The sequence below is a fragment of the Paralichthys olivaceus genome, chromosome 2 (genome assembly GCF_024713975.1).
Source record: "Paralichthys olivaceus isolate ysfri-2021 chromosome 2, ASM2471397v2, whole genome shotgun sequence".
NCBI classification, from domain to species: Eukaryota; Metazoa; Chordata; class Actinopteri; order Pleuronectiformes; family Paralichthyidae; genus Paralichthys; species Paralichthys olivaceus.
Window position 1 is genome coordinate 12,863,382 of NC_091094.1, and position 16,930 is coordinate 12,880,311.

A 16,930-nucleotide genomic window follows, 5' to 3' on the forward strand; every position below is an offset into this window, starting at 1 on the left:
TATTTGTATGTTTGTATATGATGTATTGTAAGAAAGGCACCATGAAATTGAATGTATATTATTATTATTATTATTTACATATTTACAATCATTGATTTCTGCTTATTGCTCACTTGGCATGACAAGAGAAGAAATATGTAATTCATTTATAGGTACTTTTGATAAAAGTATTAAGGTGACATTTTCATATAAATGTTGTTTTGGAGGTAAGCTGTAACCTGCACAATTTGCATGTTTGAGTTGATTCCGCCTGTAATTCTTTACAAACCACTGTGTGTTTTCTGTGTAATTTACATCTAAAATACAGTTTTTTGCATAACGACAGAACACACAATGCATAGACAAGGAAGTTTTATTTTATTTCTTGCAATCATAACTCTGTGGGTACAAATCATTGTATTTTCTTGTTCAATAACCCATGATGCATTGCATCCATACATTTGTAGCTCAAAACAGCTTTTACAAAAAAGGATATACAATATATACTTATATTTATATATATAATATACATGTGTTTCTTTATGCATTTAGATGTGTTTGCAATGGGTAAAATAAGCATTAAAAAAACAGCCAGGTGGAAACAAATCCCATCTAAGATTCAACACAAGGTTGTTACCAAACAAACAAATCAAAGCCAAGTTATCAAAGTCATCAATATTGGCTAGCTAACAGTTAACATGAAGCCCTTCACACACAGTTTGCATATTTTCCACAATTACAGTCGTGATTGCCCTCTTTTACTCTACTATGGACCTACACGTCTCAATGACAGATTTGGGGGAATTGATTGTAATGTCGGAAACAAAACGTCATGGACTGGTTCTCTTATACTACAGTATAATGTCATGGCATACCTTAAATCAATATGGTATGATGTGATTGATATCAGGATTGAAGTCATTTTAGCTTGTTGTCTTATCCTTTTTTCTAATTATATCTCTTTCAGATTTCTCCATCTGAGGACAACATATCTGAGTCTACAGTCATTCCCACTTCCCTGTATGGCTTTAGTACTGTTGTCCTTTTACTCAGATGGACAGGTGATGTTTCCAGCACAATCGTTATTAATATTATTATTATTTTTCATGTTTTGTACTGTGGCTGGCACATGTTTTAAATCAGGATATGTGTGACTTGAGAGATACTACAAAAGCAAATGGCGAAAAAGTAGAAAGAGATATCTGAGTTAAAAATGAACATAGTACAGGAGACATGTCACTCAGGTAGAGACTTGACCATCACAGTCAATGCAAATGATAAGTCCACTGTGCTGTGTTGTACTTAGTCAACAACGTTACTTCTGGTGTTACTCACTTCACATTATATAGCTCAATATTACAGTATTACATCTTTTTTTTCTCAATACAACAATAATAATAATCATGTGTGTTTATACTTATTGATCATCATTCATGTAAACATATTAAACCAGGTCATGCAAACAGTAGACCAAAACTTCTTCCACTAGAGGTGCACAGCACAGAGCAGGCGGAGCTCCCAGACTGAGATCCCTCTGACTCAGCGTGAGACGGGCCCCAGCCAGGACCACAGACTGACAGCCGGCTGGATAGTTCGAAACTCGTCAGGGACAGAACAGGGAGGATGAGCGAGACGTGAACATGATCTGTTTTCTTCCCCCTGCACAGTGGATTCTCTGCATCTTCACAGTTACTCTCCTTTGTCTAGAGAGGAAGGTAAGATTCACATCTTTTCACCAACTAACAGGGATCTCAGTTTGAGCCTCTGGTAACGAAACAGCCATAAAACAAAACAAAAGAAGTCTTCTTATTTGAAGTTTTCCCCCCCGACAGAAGCATGCACACACTCCAGGTCAGTCTTCACAAACCCAGTCTGAGCCAGAATATAGAGTCCACACCCCCAAGATGCACATATACCCCCCGACTTTCAAGTATCTCCTTTTCCAAAAAAGGTTTAAAACAAAAGGACCAGATACTTAAACACTTAATAATGAGTGAATAATGAATCATTTAACAAAATGAGGGAAAAAAAGTGACCAATAGAAGAAGTAGTACTGAAGAAGTACTGGGCAGGTAGAAGTGGAAGTGAAGACATGACGTGAGACCTGTTTTACTTAACAGCTGGACTGGGTGAGTGGCTGGACTGAGTCACATTGACGGGTAAAGTGAATAAAGACATGCAGGAGTAGCTTTCAGCCCTCTTTCCCTTTTTTAAAGTGTCCCCCTCTTCTTTGTGCCCTGTCTGGCCAGATATCTGGAGAGAGCTGACAGTAGTGTGACATGTAGCGTGTGTGTGTGTGTGTGTGTGTGTGTGTGTGTGTGTGTGTGTGTGTGTGTGTGTGTGTACGTGTGTGTGGGCCGGATGGATGTAGGCGTGCAGTAATTGTGATCAGAGGTAGACGTGACAGATAATGCCAGGACATAAATAATGGAGGTGACTTCCTTTGGGCCACTGCCTCATCTTTGATTAGGACTCCAGAGGTTTTGATGCTTCCTGATGGTAACATCCAGAGGGACCGGTTGTGATGTACATGTTGCCGAGTGACCACTGTCTGCTCTGGCTACGCAAAGGACAACTACATGTTAGGTTGCTATGAAAGGGGGGTTATTTCAGGATCATGCAGGCAGGCCCTTTTAAGAAAAACTAACTCTGTCCTTTTGGAGCAGCCTCGAGAACTTTTTTGGGGGACAAAGACTTATAATGTGTTTCTCTTCATCATAACAGAGGCCTGCTAGCTGTGGGCCTACTCTGGTGGGACACAGCCTGATAACTACTCTGCATTCCTGGCCAGACTGGGCAGGCGGGCGGGCTCTGGGCGCTCCGGGGATTACAATGTCAGCATGGCGATGGAAGGTTGTGCTCAAACGCGACTGGCTGGCCTGCAGCAGTAGGTGCAGCTCCTCAGGCTGTCCCGATCTGTGCTACCCTCGTTGCTTCCACGACGGCCGTCCTCGTAGTGGGACACTGGATGTCAGAGAAAAAAACAGAACATGTGAAAATAAAGCTAATATTTCACAGCTAGGGTCTTTATTCCTGTACTGGGCCATAACTTTATTTGTTTGATGTGTATAGGATGGGTCTATATGATCTGCAGGAGCTGGTCAGCTACCTAGTGCCGCCTAAAAATAAAACTTAAGAGGGTGAAATGGTATTTAGCCATTATTAGCCCTTTTTCTTTTAGACCAGCAAAGTGTTGGTGCCAGAGTCAAACCTTTTTTCTTCTGGCCTAGAGTCAGTTCATGAAACAAAACACAAAGAACTGGTTGAGGGAACTGGCCCTGGAACTTTCTGGAGCTGTGTTCATGCACTGAACTCCGCAGATACTCCATATAGAGTGAGAGGCTCAGTAGCTTCTGAGGACTTTCGTCTGTGGAAAACAGGTTATGGAGCTTGAGCGAGGTCCCAACATATATCAAATCTGCCCCAACCATAACCTGATTTAAAATAAGTTAAAAACTGATTGATACTCTGGTGCCTAAACCTTATCATTTTTACTTGCATGTTAATTAGATATGATCTGTTTTTTAATGATCTGCCCATCCATCCATCCATTCATCCAACAACTCACCCATCTGCATCAATGCATCTTTCTATTCATCCATCCATGTTCCCTGTTAGTTACTTGAGTCACATCTGATTCAAAGCGAGTGTTTGTTTATTCACTGTGAACTGATAACTCACAGCTCTCTTCCTCTCCATTCCCCAAATCCTCCTCCTCCTCCTCCTCTTCCTCTGGGAGCAGATGTCCATGGCAGGGACTGGTGGGCGTTATCTGACTGGGTCCCTCAAGACTTGTGCCCAGCTGCAACTTCCGCATGTGGCGCACCACCGCTGTGGCATTAAACGCTTGCTACATGGACACAGAGAGTGCGTGACAGCTAGTGAGAGAAGAAAAACAGCCCGGGTGTACAGAATGTGCTGCCAATCTTCAAACAGCTCATTCAGCAGGTTGTGCTGTGACACTGACCTTCCATTTGCTCTTAGCAAAGTTCTTCTTGATCTGAGCACTGACAGATTCATGGATATTCTTGTCCAGAGCTGTGTCTCCACAGATCCTGCAAAGTCACCAAACATGAGAGGATTTACAGCATTATTGTACATATTAATGTTTTAATTTGTTTCAATCATTTCTCAAGCAAAAACATGGAACATTAGTTCCACACATTTCCTGACTGTCTTACCATGGATGTTGGAGTGCCTGCTCACAAGTATATCTCTTCAAAGGGTCTTTCTCCATCAAGTGACAGATGAAGTCTTTGGCTGGCAACAAAAAAAGCATCACATTGTAAAAGTCTGACCCACTCTGACGTGTTTGAAGGTATTTTTAGTAAGTGACAATACCTGAATCTGAGATGTCGTCCCAGTACGGAGAATCAAACTCATACTCTGCTTTCAGAATCTGCTCAAATAACTTTGCGTCATTTTCATCGTAAAATGGAGGATATCCACATAATCTGCAGGAAGAGTATAAAAACATTTAAAAACTTTTTAAAGAATATCCCTTTTCTGTTTTACTTCTTAGGAATGATTGAGTTCAGACTTACAGGATATAAGAAATAACTCCTATGGACCAGCAATCTACTGCTTTGCTGTACGGCTTCTGAGCGAGCACCTCTGGAGCTGCGAAACACACACATTCACAGAGTGGAAAACATATGAGCAGCAGTTGGAGTGAATTCAAGTAATCTTGACCTTTCAGTAATACCACGAGATCTGCTGGGTCATGTTAAACAGGTATGGAGAGCACTTCTGAAACACTTGCATTTGACTCAGTCACGGATGAAAGCACCTCTCACACAAGGCGGTGAATGAAGAGAGGATATCAGCTGAAACTACAGGGGCTGCTTCTCGAATGAAAGAGAGGGGGGGAAGTGAGGACAGCCCGGCGGACCAGGCAAACAAATGCACCTACCCACATATCCTGGAGTGCCACAGGCTGTGGACATGACGCTGCCCGCTCCCTCGATCTTTGACAGGCCGAAGTCGCTGATCATAATCTTGGAGTCTTCGTCCATGCTGTAATAGAGCAGGTTCTCCGGCTGCAAAGAAAGAGGCAAAGTTTGAAAACTGGAAAATATAGGCTGTCACATTTCAGCCTTTCCTGAACGCTGATACCTTCAAGTCTCTGTGGACGATTCCCATATCATGGAGATATTTAACGGCATCTAAGATCTGGTGGATGAGCTGGCTGGCATCTCTCTCAGTGTAGAACCCTTTCTCCACGATCCTGTCAAACAACTCGCCTCCAGAGACCCTGGCAGGTGAAAATCATGAGGGACAAGAAAAGGTTAACAGTTCTGCACCTTCAGAGGTTTTTTTTTGCTTTAAATGTTGTATTAATATATTTTATTACTTCCAACAAGGAGGTTATGGTTTAGTCTGTTTGTTTGTTCTACTCAACCGATTCCCATTAGAATGAGTGGAGGGGTGCGATATGACCCCAGGAAGAAGGTGTAACATTTTGGTGCAGATCCAGTTCAAGGGGCGGGATCCAGGATTTTTTTTAACTTTCCTTAACATTGTGTGTTAGGGTGTTTTTCAACATCTTGATCCTGATGAAAAATACATTTATGAGTGTCTGCTATTTGGTGCAGATCCAAATGTTGTTGTTTTTTAATCTAGAGACTTTAGTCACCAAGTATTGAATTTTAGGTACATTTTTTTATTTTGTGTAACACTTTGTGGAAAAAAATGTGCATGTTAATTGCTGCAAATCAGTTTTCTGTCATTCAACTAATTGATTAATGAAATCAGCAAAAATATATATAAAATGCATTCAATTCAGGCCTTGACTTTGTGTGAGTGAAAGAGCGAGGAGAACTCACAGCTGCATGACAAGATATAGGTGAGATGTACTTTCAAAGATGTCCTCCAGCGACACGATGTTGGGGTGCTTGATTCTGAGGAAGATGAGTGGACAGAAATCTGCAGTGCATTTCATTTTCGTATGTGCCATATTTCACTAACGCTTACTGTCAAACGGTCACCAGATGGCATTCTTGTTGCATAATTCAGATGTACAGGGTCTGTTCTGTCTTTCTTTTTTTCCTCTGTAAATTGGGATCAAACCTATGCATCTACCCTGTTCCCTGAAAATACAAAATGACAAAGCTTCAGATGGACGATTTGTTAAGAACGACAGTGATTGTTTGTCGGCTTTAGATATTACAGCTGAGGCCTGTATGAAGGGCTGTGAAATTGTCATTCAAAGACCAGATTTGGATGATTTCTTTTTAATGGGCAGACGAGCGTCTCTCTCTTGGCCCTCGAGTTGAGCTGAGAGCATATGAACTCGCCGTCACTTCAGCACGGCAGCAGCTGAGCGAGGCTAATGTGACTTTTATGAGAATGAGCGAGAAATGCTCCTCTCCTGCTTTTTTCCTCAAACTATTCTTCAACTTCCTTGACGTCTCTTGTTCTCAGGACTCTCTTATCTATTTCCAGGAGACTTTAAGCATTTGGCCAAACTCCATTTCTACCATCCATCCATATCTTTAACCCTCCATCATACCCAACCCCCCTCCTCCTCCTCCTCCTCCTCCTCCCCCCCCCCCCCCCCCCCCCTCTCTCTCTATTTCTCCACCCTCTATGTCTCTTTCTCTTTCTTCAATACACTGCTGCGGGGAATTCCACACCATCTCCGCCTCTGTGTGCTGTTGCCCTGGCAACAGGGACACTAAAAATAGGTCTATCTTCTTTACTCCTGACATTTCCGGTGCACAATCCTACTGTTTCTACTGACACCATGCATTTAGTCACCCATTCAATTGACCCCTTGCATATATATCTTCTGCATCTGCACATGCACTGTTTGCAAGAGGCCACGCGGATCCTCCTGCTGGACATGAGGCGACGGCTGAGGCGTTGCGAGGGGCTTCACCTATGTAGTACTGCGATCTCATTCTCGATGTTGTTCTCTTTGCCCTCCAGTGCTTTCTTGGGGATGCACTTGATGGCCACCAGCCGCTGGGTCCTCTTCTCCTCTGCTAGAACCACCTCGGAGAAAGCTCCGCTAGAACACAGGCAGAGGAAACACACACACACACACACACACACAAAGGTACACATTAGAGAGGAATGTCAAATGTGTGGGAGTTTGAGGTGAAATGCATAAGAGAGAATGGGGAAAGAATGGGCTGCAGGCCAAAATAGTGTCACACGAAAGCAGGTAATTACAAGAAATTCCCAGTGACAGGTTGTCAGTGCAATGTCGTTGTTGGTATATTGCTACAATATCTTAAAAATATCCTATACATCTCATTCAACAATGTGTGTGTGTGTATAGATGAATAATTGAATATGGTGACATAACTGAGAGGTTTTGGGGACTGAGATAAAGCTCAGGAGGTGAAGCCACAGTCGCAGTAAGATATTTAGAGGAAGAGCACTTGCTTCATAAAAAAAAGAACCCAAAAAAACTATTTTTAATCCATTCAATAATAGATGCGGTAAAATGTAGAGTGTCTTTTTCTGGAGAGTAGACTGCATTATGGATTATGGTCTGGTGGCGATGAGAGCAAGAAAAGTGTGTATTTACAGTCTCCCCACAGGGGCGTGGGAGGGGGCGCAGGAGGAGGCCTGAACGCACAAACATTGTCAGCAACCGCAGGGATCCTTTACATGTATGGGAAGCAGCGCTGTCACACGACGGATGTCTTCTTTCACATTCGTCTCCCCCAGAACCATGTGAGCAAAAGTCACTGAAGTCTGCAGCCCAAATAAAAGCATGCAGACTTTACTGTGCTGTTGCCAGTAGCAACCATGCCATAAGAAGGCAAACATCTGTCACTTCTCTCTGTTTATTCTGCTTTTAATGGTTATTAAGACTTGGAGCTGAAGAGTTACTGTGAGACCTGACCGTCTCAACTTTGTCAACCTTTTTTCCCATTTATCGTGTCACATTTAATGCCCTGTAGCAATCCTTGAGATGACGTTGTACCACGGCCATGTTGTGCTCAACCAACCAGAGACATTTGAATACTAGTGAAGCCGATGCACATGAGGAGCGCTGATTCTCTTACACATCTCTGGTTTCATACTAAAATGATCTCAAAAGCAAAATCATATAAAGCTCAAGTTCCATTCGATTCATAAAAGCATTTTAATATGTTTAGGTTTGCAGCTCCGACAGCCAGGGTCTCACCGCAGGATCAGGAGTTCTCAACTTCTGTTAGGGATCAGTAAAATATATTTTATCTTATTAGCTGTTTAAAATCAGAAGCTGAGACCAGGACTGAGATCTATCTTTTGTCTGTTGGAATCTAGAGGACGCTTCACTCATTACCACTCCTTACTGAAACTGTCTCTGAGATATGTTGTCACGTGGCTCTAGGAATAAGAATGTCTCCTAGCTGGATTGATACAACACAATGTTACAATGACAGATGTTGTTTGGCCTGTTTGCTCAACTAAAGCCGGTTATTACCTCTGCCAAGGTGGCATGTTTTCATCTGTGTGTGTCTGTTTGTCTGCAAGAATATGCAAAAACTACAGGATGATTGACGTTTTGATTATAACAAAACCTGATGGAAGGAGTTTGGATCAGGGAAGAACACATTCAATTTTGGTGAGGATCCAGATTAGGGGTGAATCCAGGAATTTATTCATTTATTACAAGATTTTTTTCAACATTTTAATTGAATTCTCAGAAGAAGAATTCATGTATCTAAAAAGTCAAGCAGAGGGGACTGATACTTATGAGTGAATTTAGGTTTTTGTCGTTCCATAAGGGGACTGTTAGAGTTATGTACTCTCCTGAGTGCAATTCTAAAACTAGGCTAAGTCGAAAATAAAATAAAACACATTCTGAGAAATACATGTTTTAATGACTGTACGTATGTTATTATGACCTAGAATGACAGGTGTAAATATGCCTGCATCATTTCCTCTGATATTTTTGACTCTCAGAATGACTGTGAGCAAATGAGAGCCAGCAGATGTGCACACACACACACACACACACACACACACACACACACACACACACACACATACATACACATACACACACACACACATACATACACATACACACACACATTCATGCACACACACACTTTTCTACTGTTGCCGTGAGACACATTGTAATTAACCATCCAGTTGCTCATTCCTCCTTGGAGACTTAGTAGGGTAGGACTCTCAGGGTTTGGGAGCAGAGGAAGGAGAACCAGAGGAAGCTTCTGTAACCGTTTGATTTTCTGAAGCACTAATGTGGAAATCTCTGACATGGTTATTTGCTTCTGTTCACTAATTTGCTTTTTCATTCCTTTATTTAGACCACTGAAATCTTGACACATGATTTTATCTATTTTACTCCAGGACATAATTCTGGCAAACACAGGTTAACTTCAAATCAAAATGAATACATTTCATATGAGTCACTGGTCTCAAGACTCATAGCTGACGCATCTGTCAGCTCGGCTGTTTTTAGAGATGGATGGATAGATAGATGGATAGATGGATAGATGGATAGATAGATAGATAGATAGATAGATAGATAGATAGATAGATAGATAGATAGAAATATGGATGATGGACGGACGGACAGACAGATAGATACATAGATAAATAGATAGATAGATGGATAGATAGAAATATGGATGATGGATGATGGATGATGGATGAGTGGATGGATAGATAGATAGATAGATAGATAGATAGATAGATAGATAGATAGATAGATAGATAGATAGATAGATAGATGATAGATAGATAGATAGATAGATAGATAGATAGATAGATAGATAGATAGATAGATAGAAGATAGATAGATGGATAGATAGATAGATAGATAGATAGATAGATAGATAGATAGATAGATAGATAGATAGATAGATAGATAGATAGAAATATGGATGATGGATGGTGGATGGATGGATGGATGGATAGATAGATAGATAGATAGATAGATAGATAGATAGATAGATATCTCTCACTCTCACACACACACACACACACGCACACACTTACAGAGGGAGAGAGTTGTTGAAATCACTGTAATCCCATCTGTCCATATGAGCAAATATTTATTCACACATTCTCATGTCGCTATCATCTCTCACTACTTCAGTTTCACTATGATCGCTGTGCTCTTATTTCAGTAGTCTGTGTTTTCAAGAACTCTTCAAGGACTCTATCTTTATGAATTAAGACATTTAATAATGAACGGATACACGATGGGCTACATGTAAACTACAAGGGCTGCTTTTTGTAAATCTATTGATTAAGTTAAAGTTGCACCATTAAAAAAATGTCTTATCTAGTATGGATCCCTGCGTGGCCCGGGCCTTTCTGTGTGGAGTCTCTTCCCCGTGAACATGGGTGGTGGCTAGACATGCCGATTGGGGTTAGGTTAAGTGGAGACTCTAAACTGTCCATGGATATGAATGTGAATAGTTGTCTGTCTCTGTATGCAACCTGTCCAGGGTGGACCCTGCCTCTCGCCCAGTGTCTGCTGGGATTGGCTCCAGCTCCCTACACGACCATACAAGGATAAGCGGTATAGATAATGGATGGATAGTTGATATGGACGGTTGCTAGCACTCTAGCAGCAATAGACTACACAAAAAATTCACTGCAATTGCCAATCATGTGTAAATATAGGTATGACTTTCTTTTATTTATATACAGTATGTATTTATTCGTGCAATTTAGAGCAATCGTTCTAACCTAGCTGATGTTATTGTCATTTAGCAGAAGGTTATTAGCTTAATGCTTTTGAATATGAATAACGTTATGTTTTTTCTTTGAAATTTTAAATCTTCCCAATCTGACATTGAAACTAGGCTACGGTTAATCTCATGAACAGCTGGTGCGATGGTGCAGCTCGTACACCAGTTGACAACACGATCAAGCGTGCGATGACTGCTGCATCCCACAGTGATGGATGTTTTGCTGCAATGGAAAATATTATTCATATTATTCAGGTTTTTTTATTTATTTTTAGAGGCACTATCAATCAAGCAGAGTCAGCCCCACTGGACCTGTTGTGAACAGCTCGGACCATCCATCAGTGGATCGATCTCACCTGATGGAAGTGCTCCCTTCAACCCCAACGTGCCTCCAAGTCCAAAAAAAGCCCTCTCTTTTTAGCCTAATCCATTTTGTGTGTGTGCTTGTTCTTTATCTGTGTGTTTGACAGAGAGACAGAGAGAGGAAAGAGTGGATACTGTATAATGTCATTCCAACCCATCCCCACATCTTACTATATGAACATTAACATGTAGAAAAAGCTTGAGACTGGGCTGTAATTGTACAAACTGTCTGTCCTGTATGCACTCTGCTGAAGTCATGTGCAGGTCAATCCCCTTAACTTCTCTGTGCTTCTCTATAAACAATAAACCAACCTGCACAAGTGCTTTCCATCTGTGTTTGGTTCTGCACCGTCACAATGTTTATTCTATCCACCTGGACCAAAGTACATGTTAAAACAGGCCGGCTCCATATTTTACATCTATATCTTTTTCAACTTCAAGATCTACTGTATGTTTTAAAACCATAAGAAATGTAATATTAAAAGCACTGGGGCCACATTCAAGAGTTGCTAATATACTGCTGCTGCAAGCTTCCTCTAGGTTTTCTTCAGCAATATGCAAAAGACGTTCTCTGCTGTAGATGGTTTTTAAATTGTTTTACTGCTGAGTCGTGGTCTAAAATTATTTGTTAACTGGTCCAATGCTCTCCATCTCTGTGGGGCTCACTAAGATATCTCCATCCACAGAACTCGTAAACTGAACTTATGTCTATATTCATCAATATAACGACTCCGAACAAACCCTGAAAGAACACGGAAACAACCAACCCTGGATGGAGGACTGCTATCTCAAAGTAATTTCAATGTACATTCAATGAAACTGTAAATACATCATGTTACAATGAATAACACTTTGAGTTCTTTCACTGGTAGCACCAATAACACAGAACACCTGCAGTGATGTGAGCTGCTCTTCTGTCTCTTACTTCGGTCTTTGGTCATCAAAAACTCTCAGATCACATTTAGAAAAACCTGAGTAATAAGAGTTGAACAAATTGTTTCATTATCCATCACAGTTTTGCACAGTTTTTATGCAAACAGGATATAATGTGTTAATTGGTGAACTGCAAATGTGCTGATCAATGTATTTTGTTTCCTTTGGGCAGAAAGAGACAGTTTCCCTGTCACCAGTTTTTACAGTAGGCAATGGTAAGGCATATTTACCATTTGAGCGGCGTCAATCTTTGCCAGAATATCGAAGAATTTTTAGTTCTTTTTACTTGAAGGAAAATCAGATCAGGTTGGATCAGAGCGTTAGAGTCGTTTTACCTGAAGAGTTGGGGGATGTTTAACTGCGAACCTTACTTTAAGGACAGCTTGTCCTGAAGTGGACTCCAAACAGTGAGAACAGTGAGAATAAGGCAGATCTGAATAAAACATTTCAACACAAATCAATTAACTTCACACTGTGAATTCCTGGATAAAGCTCCTCTGTAATCTTCTCTCTGAGCATAAGGAGCTTTCCGTCAACACATTAATTCTGCCCTCAGTCAGGTCCAGCTACAGTCATAGAGGGGGCTGGAAAAATATTACAGCAGCTTTTTTTTTCCTGAAATGAGAACATACAACCGTGGCAATTGACTCCTTCAATCCTTGTTATATAATCCTTGGTATCATGCCTTAAAATTACAATCACTGTTTTAAAGTTCCTGTGAAGTCTCGGTGGAATCAGAACAGAAGTTATCAGCGTTCAGCAGCAGTCGGGAGTCCTCAGATATACAGTCAGAGTGCACCGAACACAGCATGTTCAGCTCGGAGACAAAGACTGGGACGTCCTCACACAGCACTGAACATAAACACCCTCATCATCTACCCACTGTTAGCTCACTGCCTTGGATGTGGACCAGAGTTCTGCTTCCATTAATATCTGATTGTGTGCAGCCTCTATTGGGTAACAGGTGTGATTCCAAGAATGAGGAAAACAACCACACTCCATATGGCACACTGGTGTCATCACAGGTGAACATGTGCTAGGTCACTTGTTCTCAGTTTTGGCGGGGGGGTGGAGAGTTGGCCCCTGACCATCTGCACTCAGTCCTCTTCCCTGGAGTTTGCAGCCATAGGTCTGTGAGCGTCCAGCCGTCGCTACCAGCTGCTTGAAGATTCATTTATTTATGAATCTTCAAGCAGAATTGTGGCATATTAAATCAAAATATCCATCCATCCATTATCTATACCGCTCATCCTGTGAGGGACGCAGTAAATCTAGATAATGTAAATGTAAATATGATCTATTTTGGGATTCCTGACTATAGTCTAGTCTATAATAAAATGTAATCAGGATAAATCTACAGTTAGGGCAGAGTCCACATGGGCCGATTGAACTTGAGCTTCAACAACACTGAAACCAGCAGTTGCACATTTTCTATCATCCTCAGTCAAAGTTTTCTCTTGATTATCTGTGTCCTCCATGTCTCATAATCATTAAATAATCAAATAAAGGTGATTTCCAGATACAGTGAGAGGGGATAGAGAGAAAAAAGAGATGTTCAACATTATAATAATAATAATAATGTTCAACATTAGTGCTAAGAAAATAATCAATCCCAGGGAAAGTTGCAGGATGAAGTATCGTCTTACAGCTTCCATTCATAAGAGAGAGGGAGCACAAATCAAGTCAGAGATCAGATATTGATCAACGATTATATTAAATACAACAGAAAAACGATACAGGAAATTGGCTAAAATAATCTGCCTTCAGTTTGTCAGGTCTCTTCAGATCAGTTTATTTTAGTTCATAAAGACGGTTACTCATCTTCACCAATACTAATGTAATGTCCAAAGAACAAAGAAAATCTATAATGCAAGTGACAAAAAACACTTGCAAACACTATTTGCAGCTCCATGATACGATATTTTCTTAAACTCTCGGTCAATGGCAGTCAGGGATGGTTAAAAATCCAATCAGCAGATAATTTTATGATGCTGTCATTTACTTTGCATTGACTTGGACCAGTCAATCCATAAAACTTAACTGCAATCCCTTTAAAATTGTTTTGTATTTCTTAGAGGAAACTGGCGTTGGGAAGACTGCAGAGCGTGGAGGCAGCATCCGACAGAGAACAGCGTCCAGACTGAAATTCTGCAGCCTGGCAGCATGTGCTGATGAGTGATGGGCCCCTTTGACCCCTTGGTTTCTTCAGCACTATGCAAATTATGTACTGGCAAGATGACACATGGCAGCTTTACTATTTGGCTTCAGAATTCACTCCCAGTTGGTTTGGTTTTGTGGTAATTTGATTTATACATCATGTAAATTATAAGTATAAGAAAATATAGGATAATTAAACAGAGACCTCATTGAAGGCTTCTTCTAAAATAGAGCCAACAGACAAACCCAGGTTTAAGGTTGAGCTCAAACCACACAGACCTGAGTCATATAGGAAAATGAAACCAATCCACTGGACATAGAGTGAAACCTTTGCTGAATTATAGTCCCACTATTCAGTGTTCCAGCTGACGCACAGTCAAACTGGTCTGGGGGTGAATGGTACCATTGCCTACTTGATAATCCAGCTTCATACTGGTAACATCGCCAAACGCACAGTATGCAACTTACGTTCCCAGTACTTCTTTGAAGTCATAGTGTTCTTTGATGTCTGATGTCTTCTTCTTCCATCCATTTCCATCCTCTCCAAGAGGCATTCTACAACGCTGATCGGATTCGCCACACTACAGCTACAGGGAGAAAAGGAGAGAAGAAAAAACATTGTACTGACCCACGGTTTGCAAAATTAAGCACTGAAATAAATAAATATTGATCTGGACAATGGCTGGATAAACTGAATGGAGCATTTTTTATTGAAGAAAACATTGGCTCAGGAGGTGGGTTGTCCACTAACCAGAGGATTGGTGATTTGATCCCAGGCCTATGCAGTATAACACATGATAACATGGGCAAGATGCTGAACCCAAAAACTGTGTGTGTGATAGAAGAAGTGCAGCATTGAGTAGCTCTGTATGAATGTGTGTGTGAATGGGTGAATTTGGCTTGTATAGTCTAAAGCCCTTTGAATGTAGAGAAGAACTATGTGAACACAATGCATTCCCCTCAAGACAACACAGCATCTCATCGGAATGAGTTTTTAACCACTTTCTGACTAACATCACTCCAGCAACACAACAACACAATAACAGACACACAACTTCAGTTGAAATATTGCAACACAATGACTCCAGCACTGTTTATTTCATTGAGAGCATTCGGGCTGCGAGTGACAGTCTGCCTCTGCAACAGTTCAATTGATCCAATACAGTTTGGCAGGCCGATGTGACTGTTGCCTTCAGTCATTAAATAAACCATTGATTTTCTGATCAAGTGCTTTGTGTGTGTTACAGCACCTCATGCGTGTGTTGTCCAAAAGCACTAAAGTAAAAACCTGAAGCAGTGGAGGGGCCTTGAGCTGCAGGTTCATATTAGGCGCTTGCTCCTGAGAGACATGGGGGGTAAATTAGAAAATATAACTTCTATAAGGCAGAGCAGAAACATTGAATAAAAAAATTAGCTTGCACACTGATTAACCTGCAGTGCAAGGGGGACTACTTGCTTATTTGCTGACATTGTCTTGTACAATGAATAGCAACGAATAGCATCTTGAAAGTGGGACAAACAGTGCAGCAGAGCTAAGAAGAGGGACCATGCCTACCGTCGCAAAAACAGACGCATGGTCAGTGGAGGCAGATACCAGCTGGGGGGGGGGGGGACTCGTGCTATATTTAACATCGGAAGCCTTACACATTCAAGGCTTCTCTGAAGAAAGAAAAATGATCTGCATATACAACACTGGCGCAAACCGTATCCCTCATCTGATGACCTGCTCTGCGTAAAGGCTGCAGGGCGTGAATGACAAATCTGGAGGATGAATGGGAATTAAAAATATATTTTGCTGGTGCAATACGTCTGCAATAATGAAATCTTTTTTTTTATGGTTCATGTAAAAGTTGCGGGAGAAAGAAGAAGGCGGAGTGGGTGTGCGAGCTGCGGCGCTCAGCTCAAGGGTATATGGCAGTCAGATGAAATGAAGGCAGCATCCTTTAGGTTGGATCCGGAGGCTGCACACAAGTCCGATTGCTTAAAGGAGAACAATCCGCTTTGCATTGCAGGTAAACGGAGAAATAAGAGGGAAAATATCAACCTACCTAAATGGCGATCTGCAGCTGCGATGCGCGTCTCCTTCCCTGTGGGAGCGATGTGGATGCTGAGCTTGTGCGCAGCGCTCAGACTTTCTCCTGACGTCAAGAGAAACCAGTCGTCTGTGGACGTAGTGCAGCATAAAATCACCCTGTGTTCTCTCTGCACAACGTGATCTGAGATTCACCTCATGATGCTCGAGCTGTTACATGTGCAGCTCCTCTGTACATCTGTTTTCCCTCTGTCAGTGGGTGTCGGTGCTCCTGCAGGGACTTTCAGACCCCTTCCAAACAGGAATGACAGCACCGACAGGGGACACACATGCAGTGTTTAACATGACAATTAAAGCACATAGTTGAAATGTACCCTAGAGTGTAAGTTTTAAACCAACAGGCCTTAAGAGAAACACGTTCAGGGTGTTACCCCACACTCCCACATGTCCACCCTCCTATGACAATAGGACAACCTGCTTTACTGAAGATGAACAGAATACTTTGGACGGCTTATAATATAAATGAATTCAATATAGCACCAATGATTGATCTAAATATCAACCACAAACTGGATTCAATATCTCTCTGATACATCTACCTTGTTTAATAATAGCCACAAATAAAATTAGAAATGTTAAACTGGGTTATTTGCAATGCGCTGTCATCATTTCTAATATCGTGTCCACCCTTTATGTGAGGGTAGCTCTGCTGTCCATAAAAGATGAATACCAAGGTGTGATGATAGAGAACCAAAGACATTGAACACTTTGACTATTATGAACATGTTATTAATAA

General features: G+C 41.3%; 1 protein-coding gene across 2 annotated transcripts; it reads right to left on the minus strand.

The window, feature by feature from the left end:
- Window positions 1-336: 336 nt before the first annotated feature.
- Window positions 337-16,423, minus strand: camk1a (calcium/calmodulin-dependent protein kinase Ia). 2 transcript variants are annotated; one of them, XM_020101534.2, is made up of 12 exons: window positions 16,151-16,419; window positions 14,571-14,689; window positions 6,860-6,991; window positions 5,805-5,879; window positions 5,095-5,233; window positions 4,892-5,018; window positions 4,524-4,599; window positions 4,321-4,433; window positions 4,161-4,239; window positions 3,947-4,034; window positions 3,661-3,829; window positions 337-2,943 (listed from the first exon to the last, which is right to left on the minus strand). In XM_020101534.2, exons 2-12 carry the CDS (start codon window positions 14,654-14,656, stop codon window positions 2,840-2,842), a joined length of 1,188 nt encoding a protein of 395 aa, XP_019957093.1. In that variant the 5' UTR covers window positions 14,657-14,689; window positions 16,151-16,419; the 3' UTR covers window positions 337-2,839. The 2 variants fall into 2 exon arrangements, with proteins under 2 accessions (XP_019957093.1, XP_069392660.1); XM_069536559.1 differs by lacking the exon at window positions 5,805-5,879 and having other exon boundaries at window positions 16,151-16,423.
- Window positions 16,424-16,930: the final 507 nt, after the last annotated feature.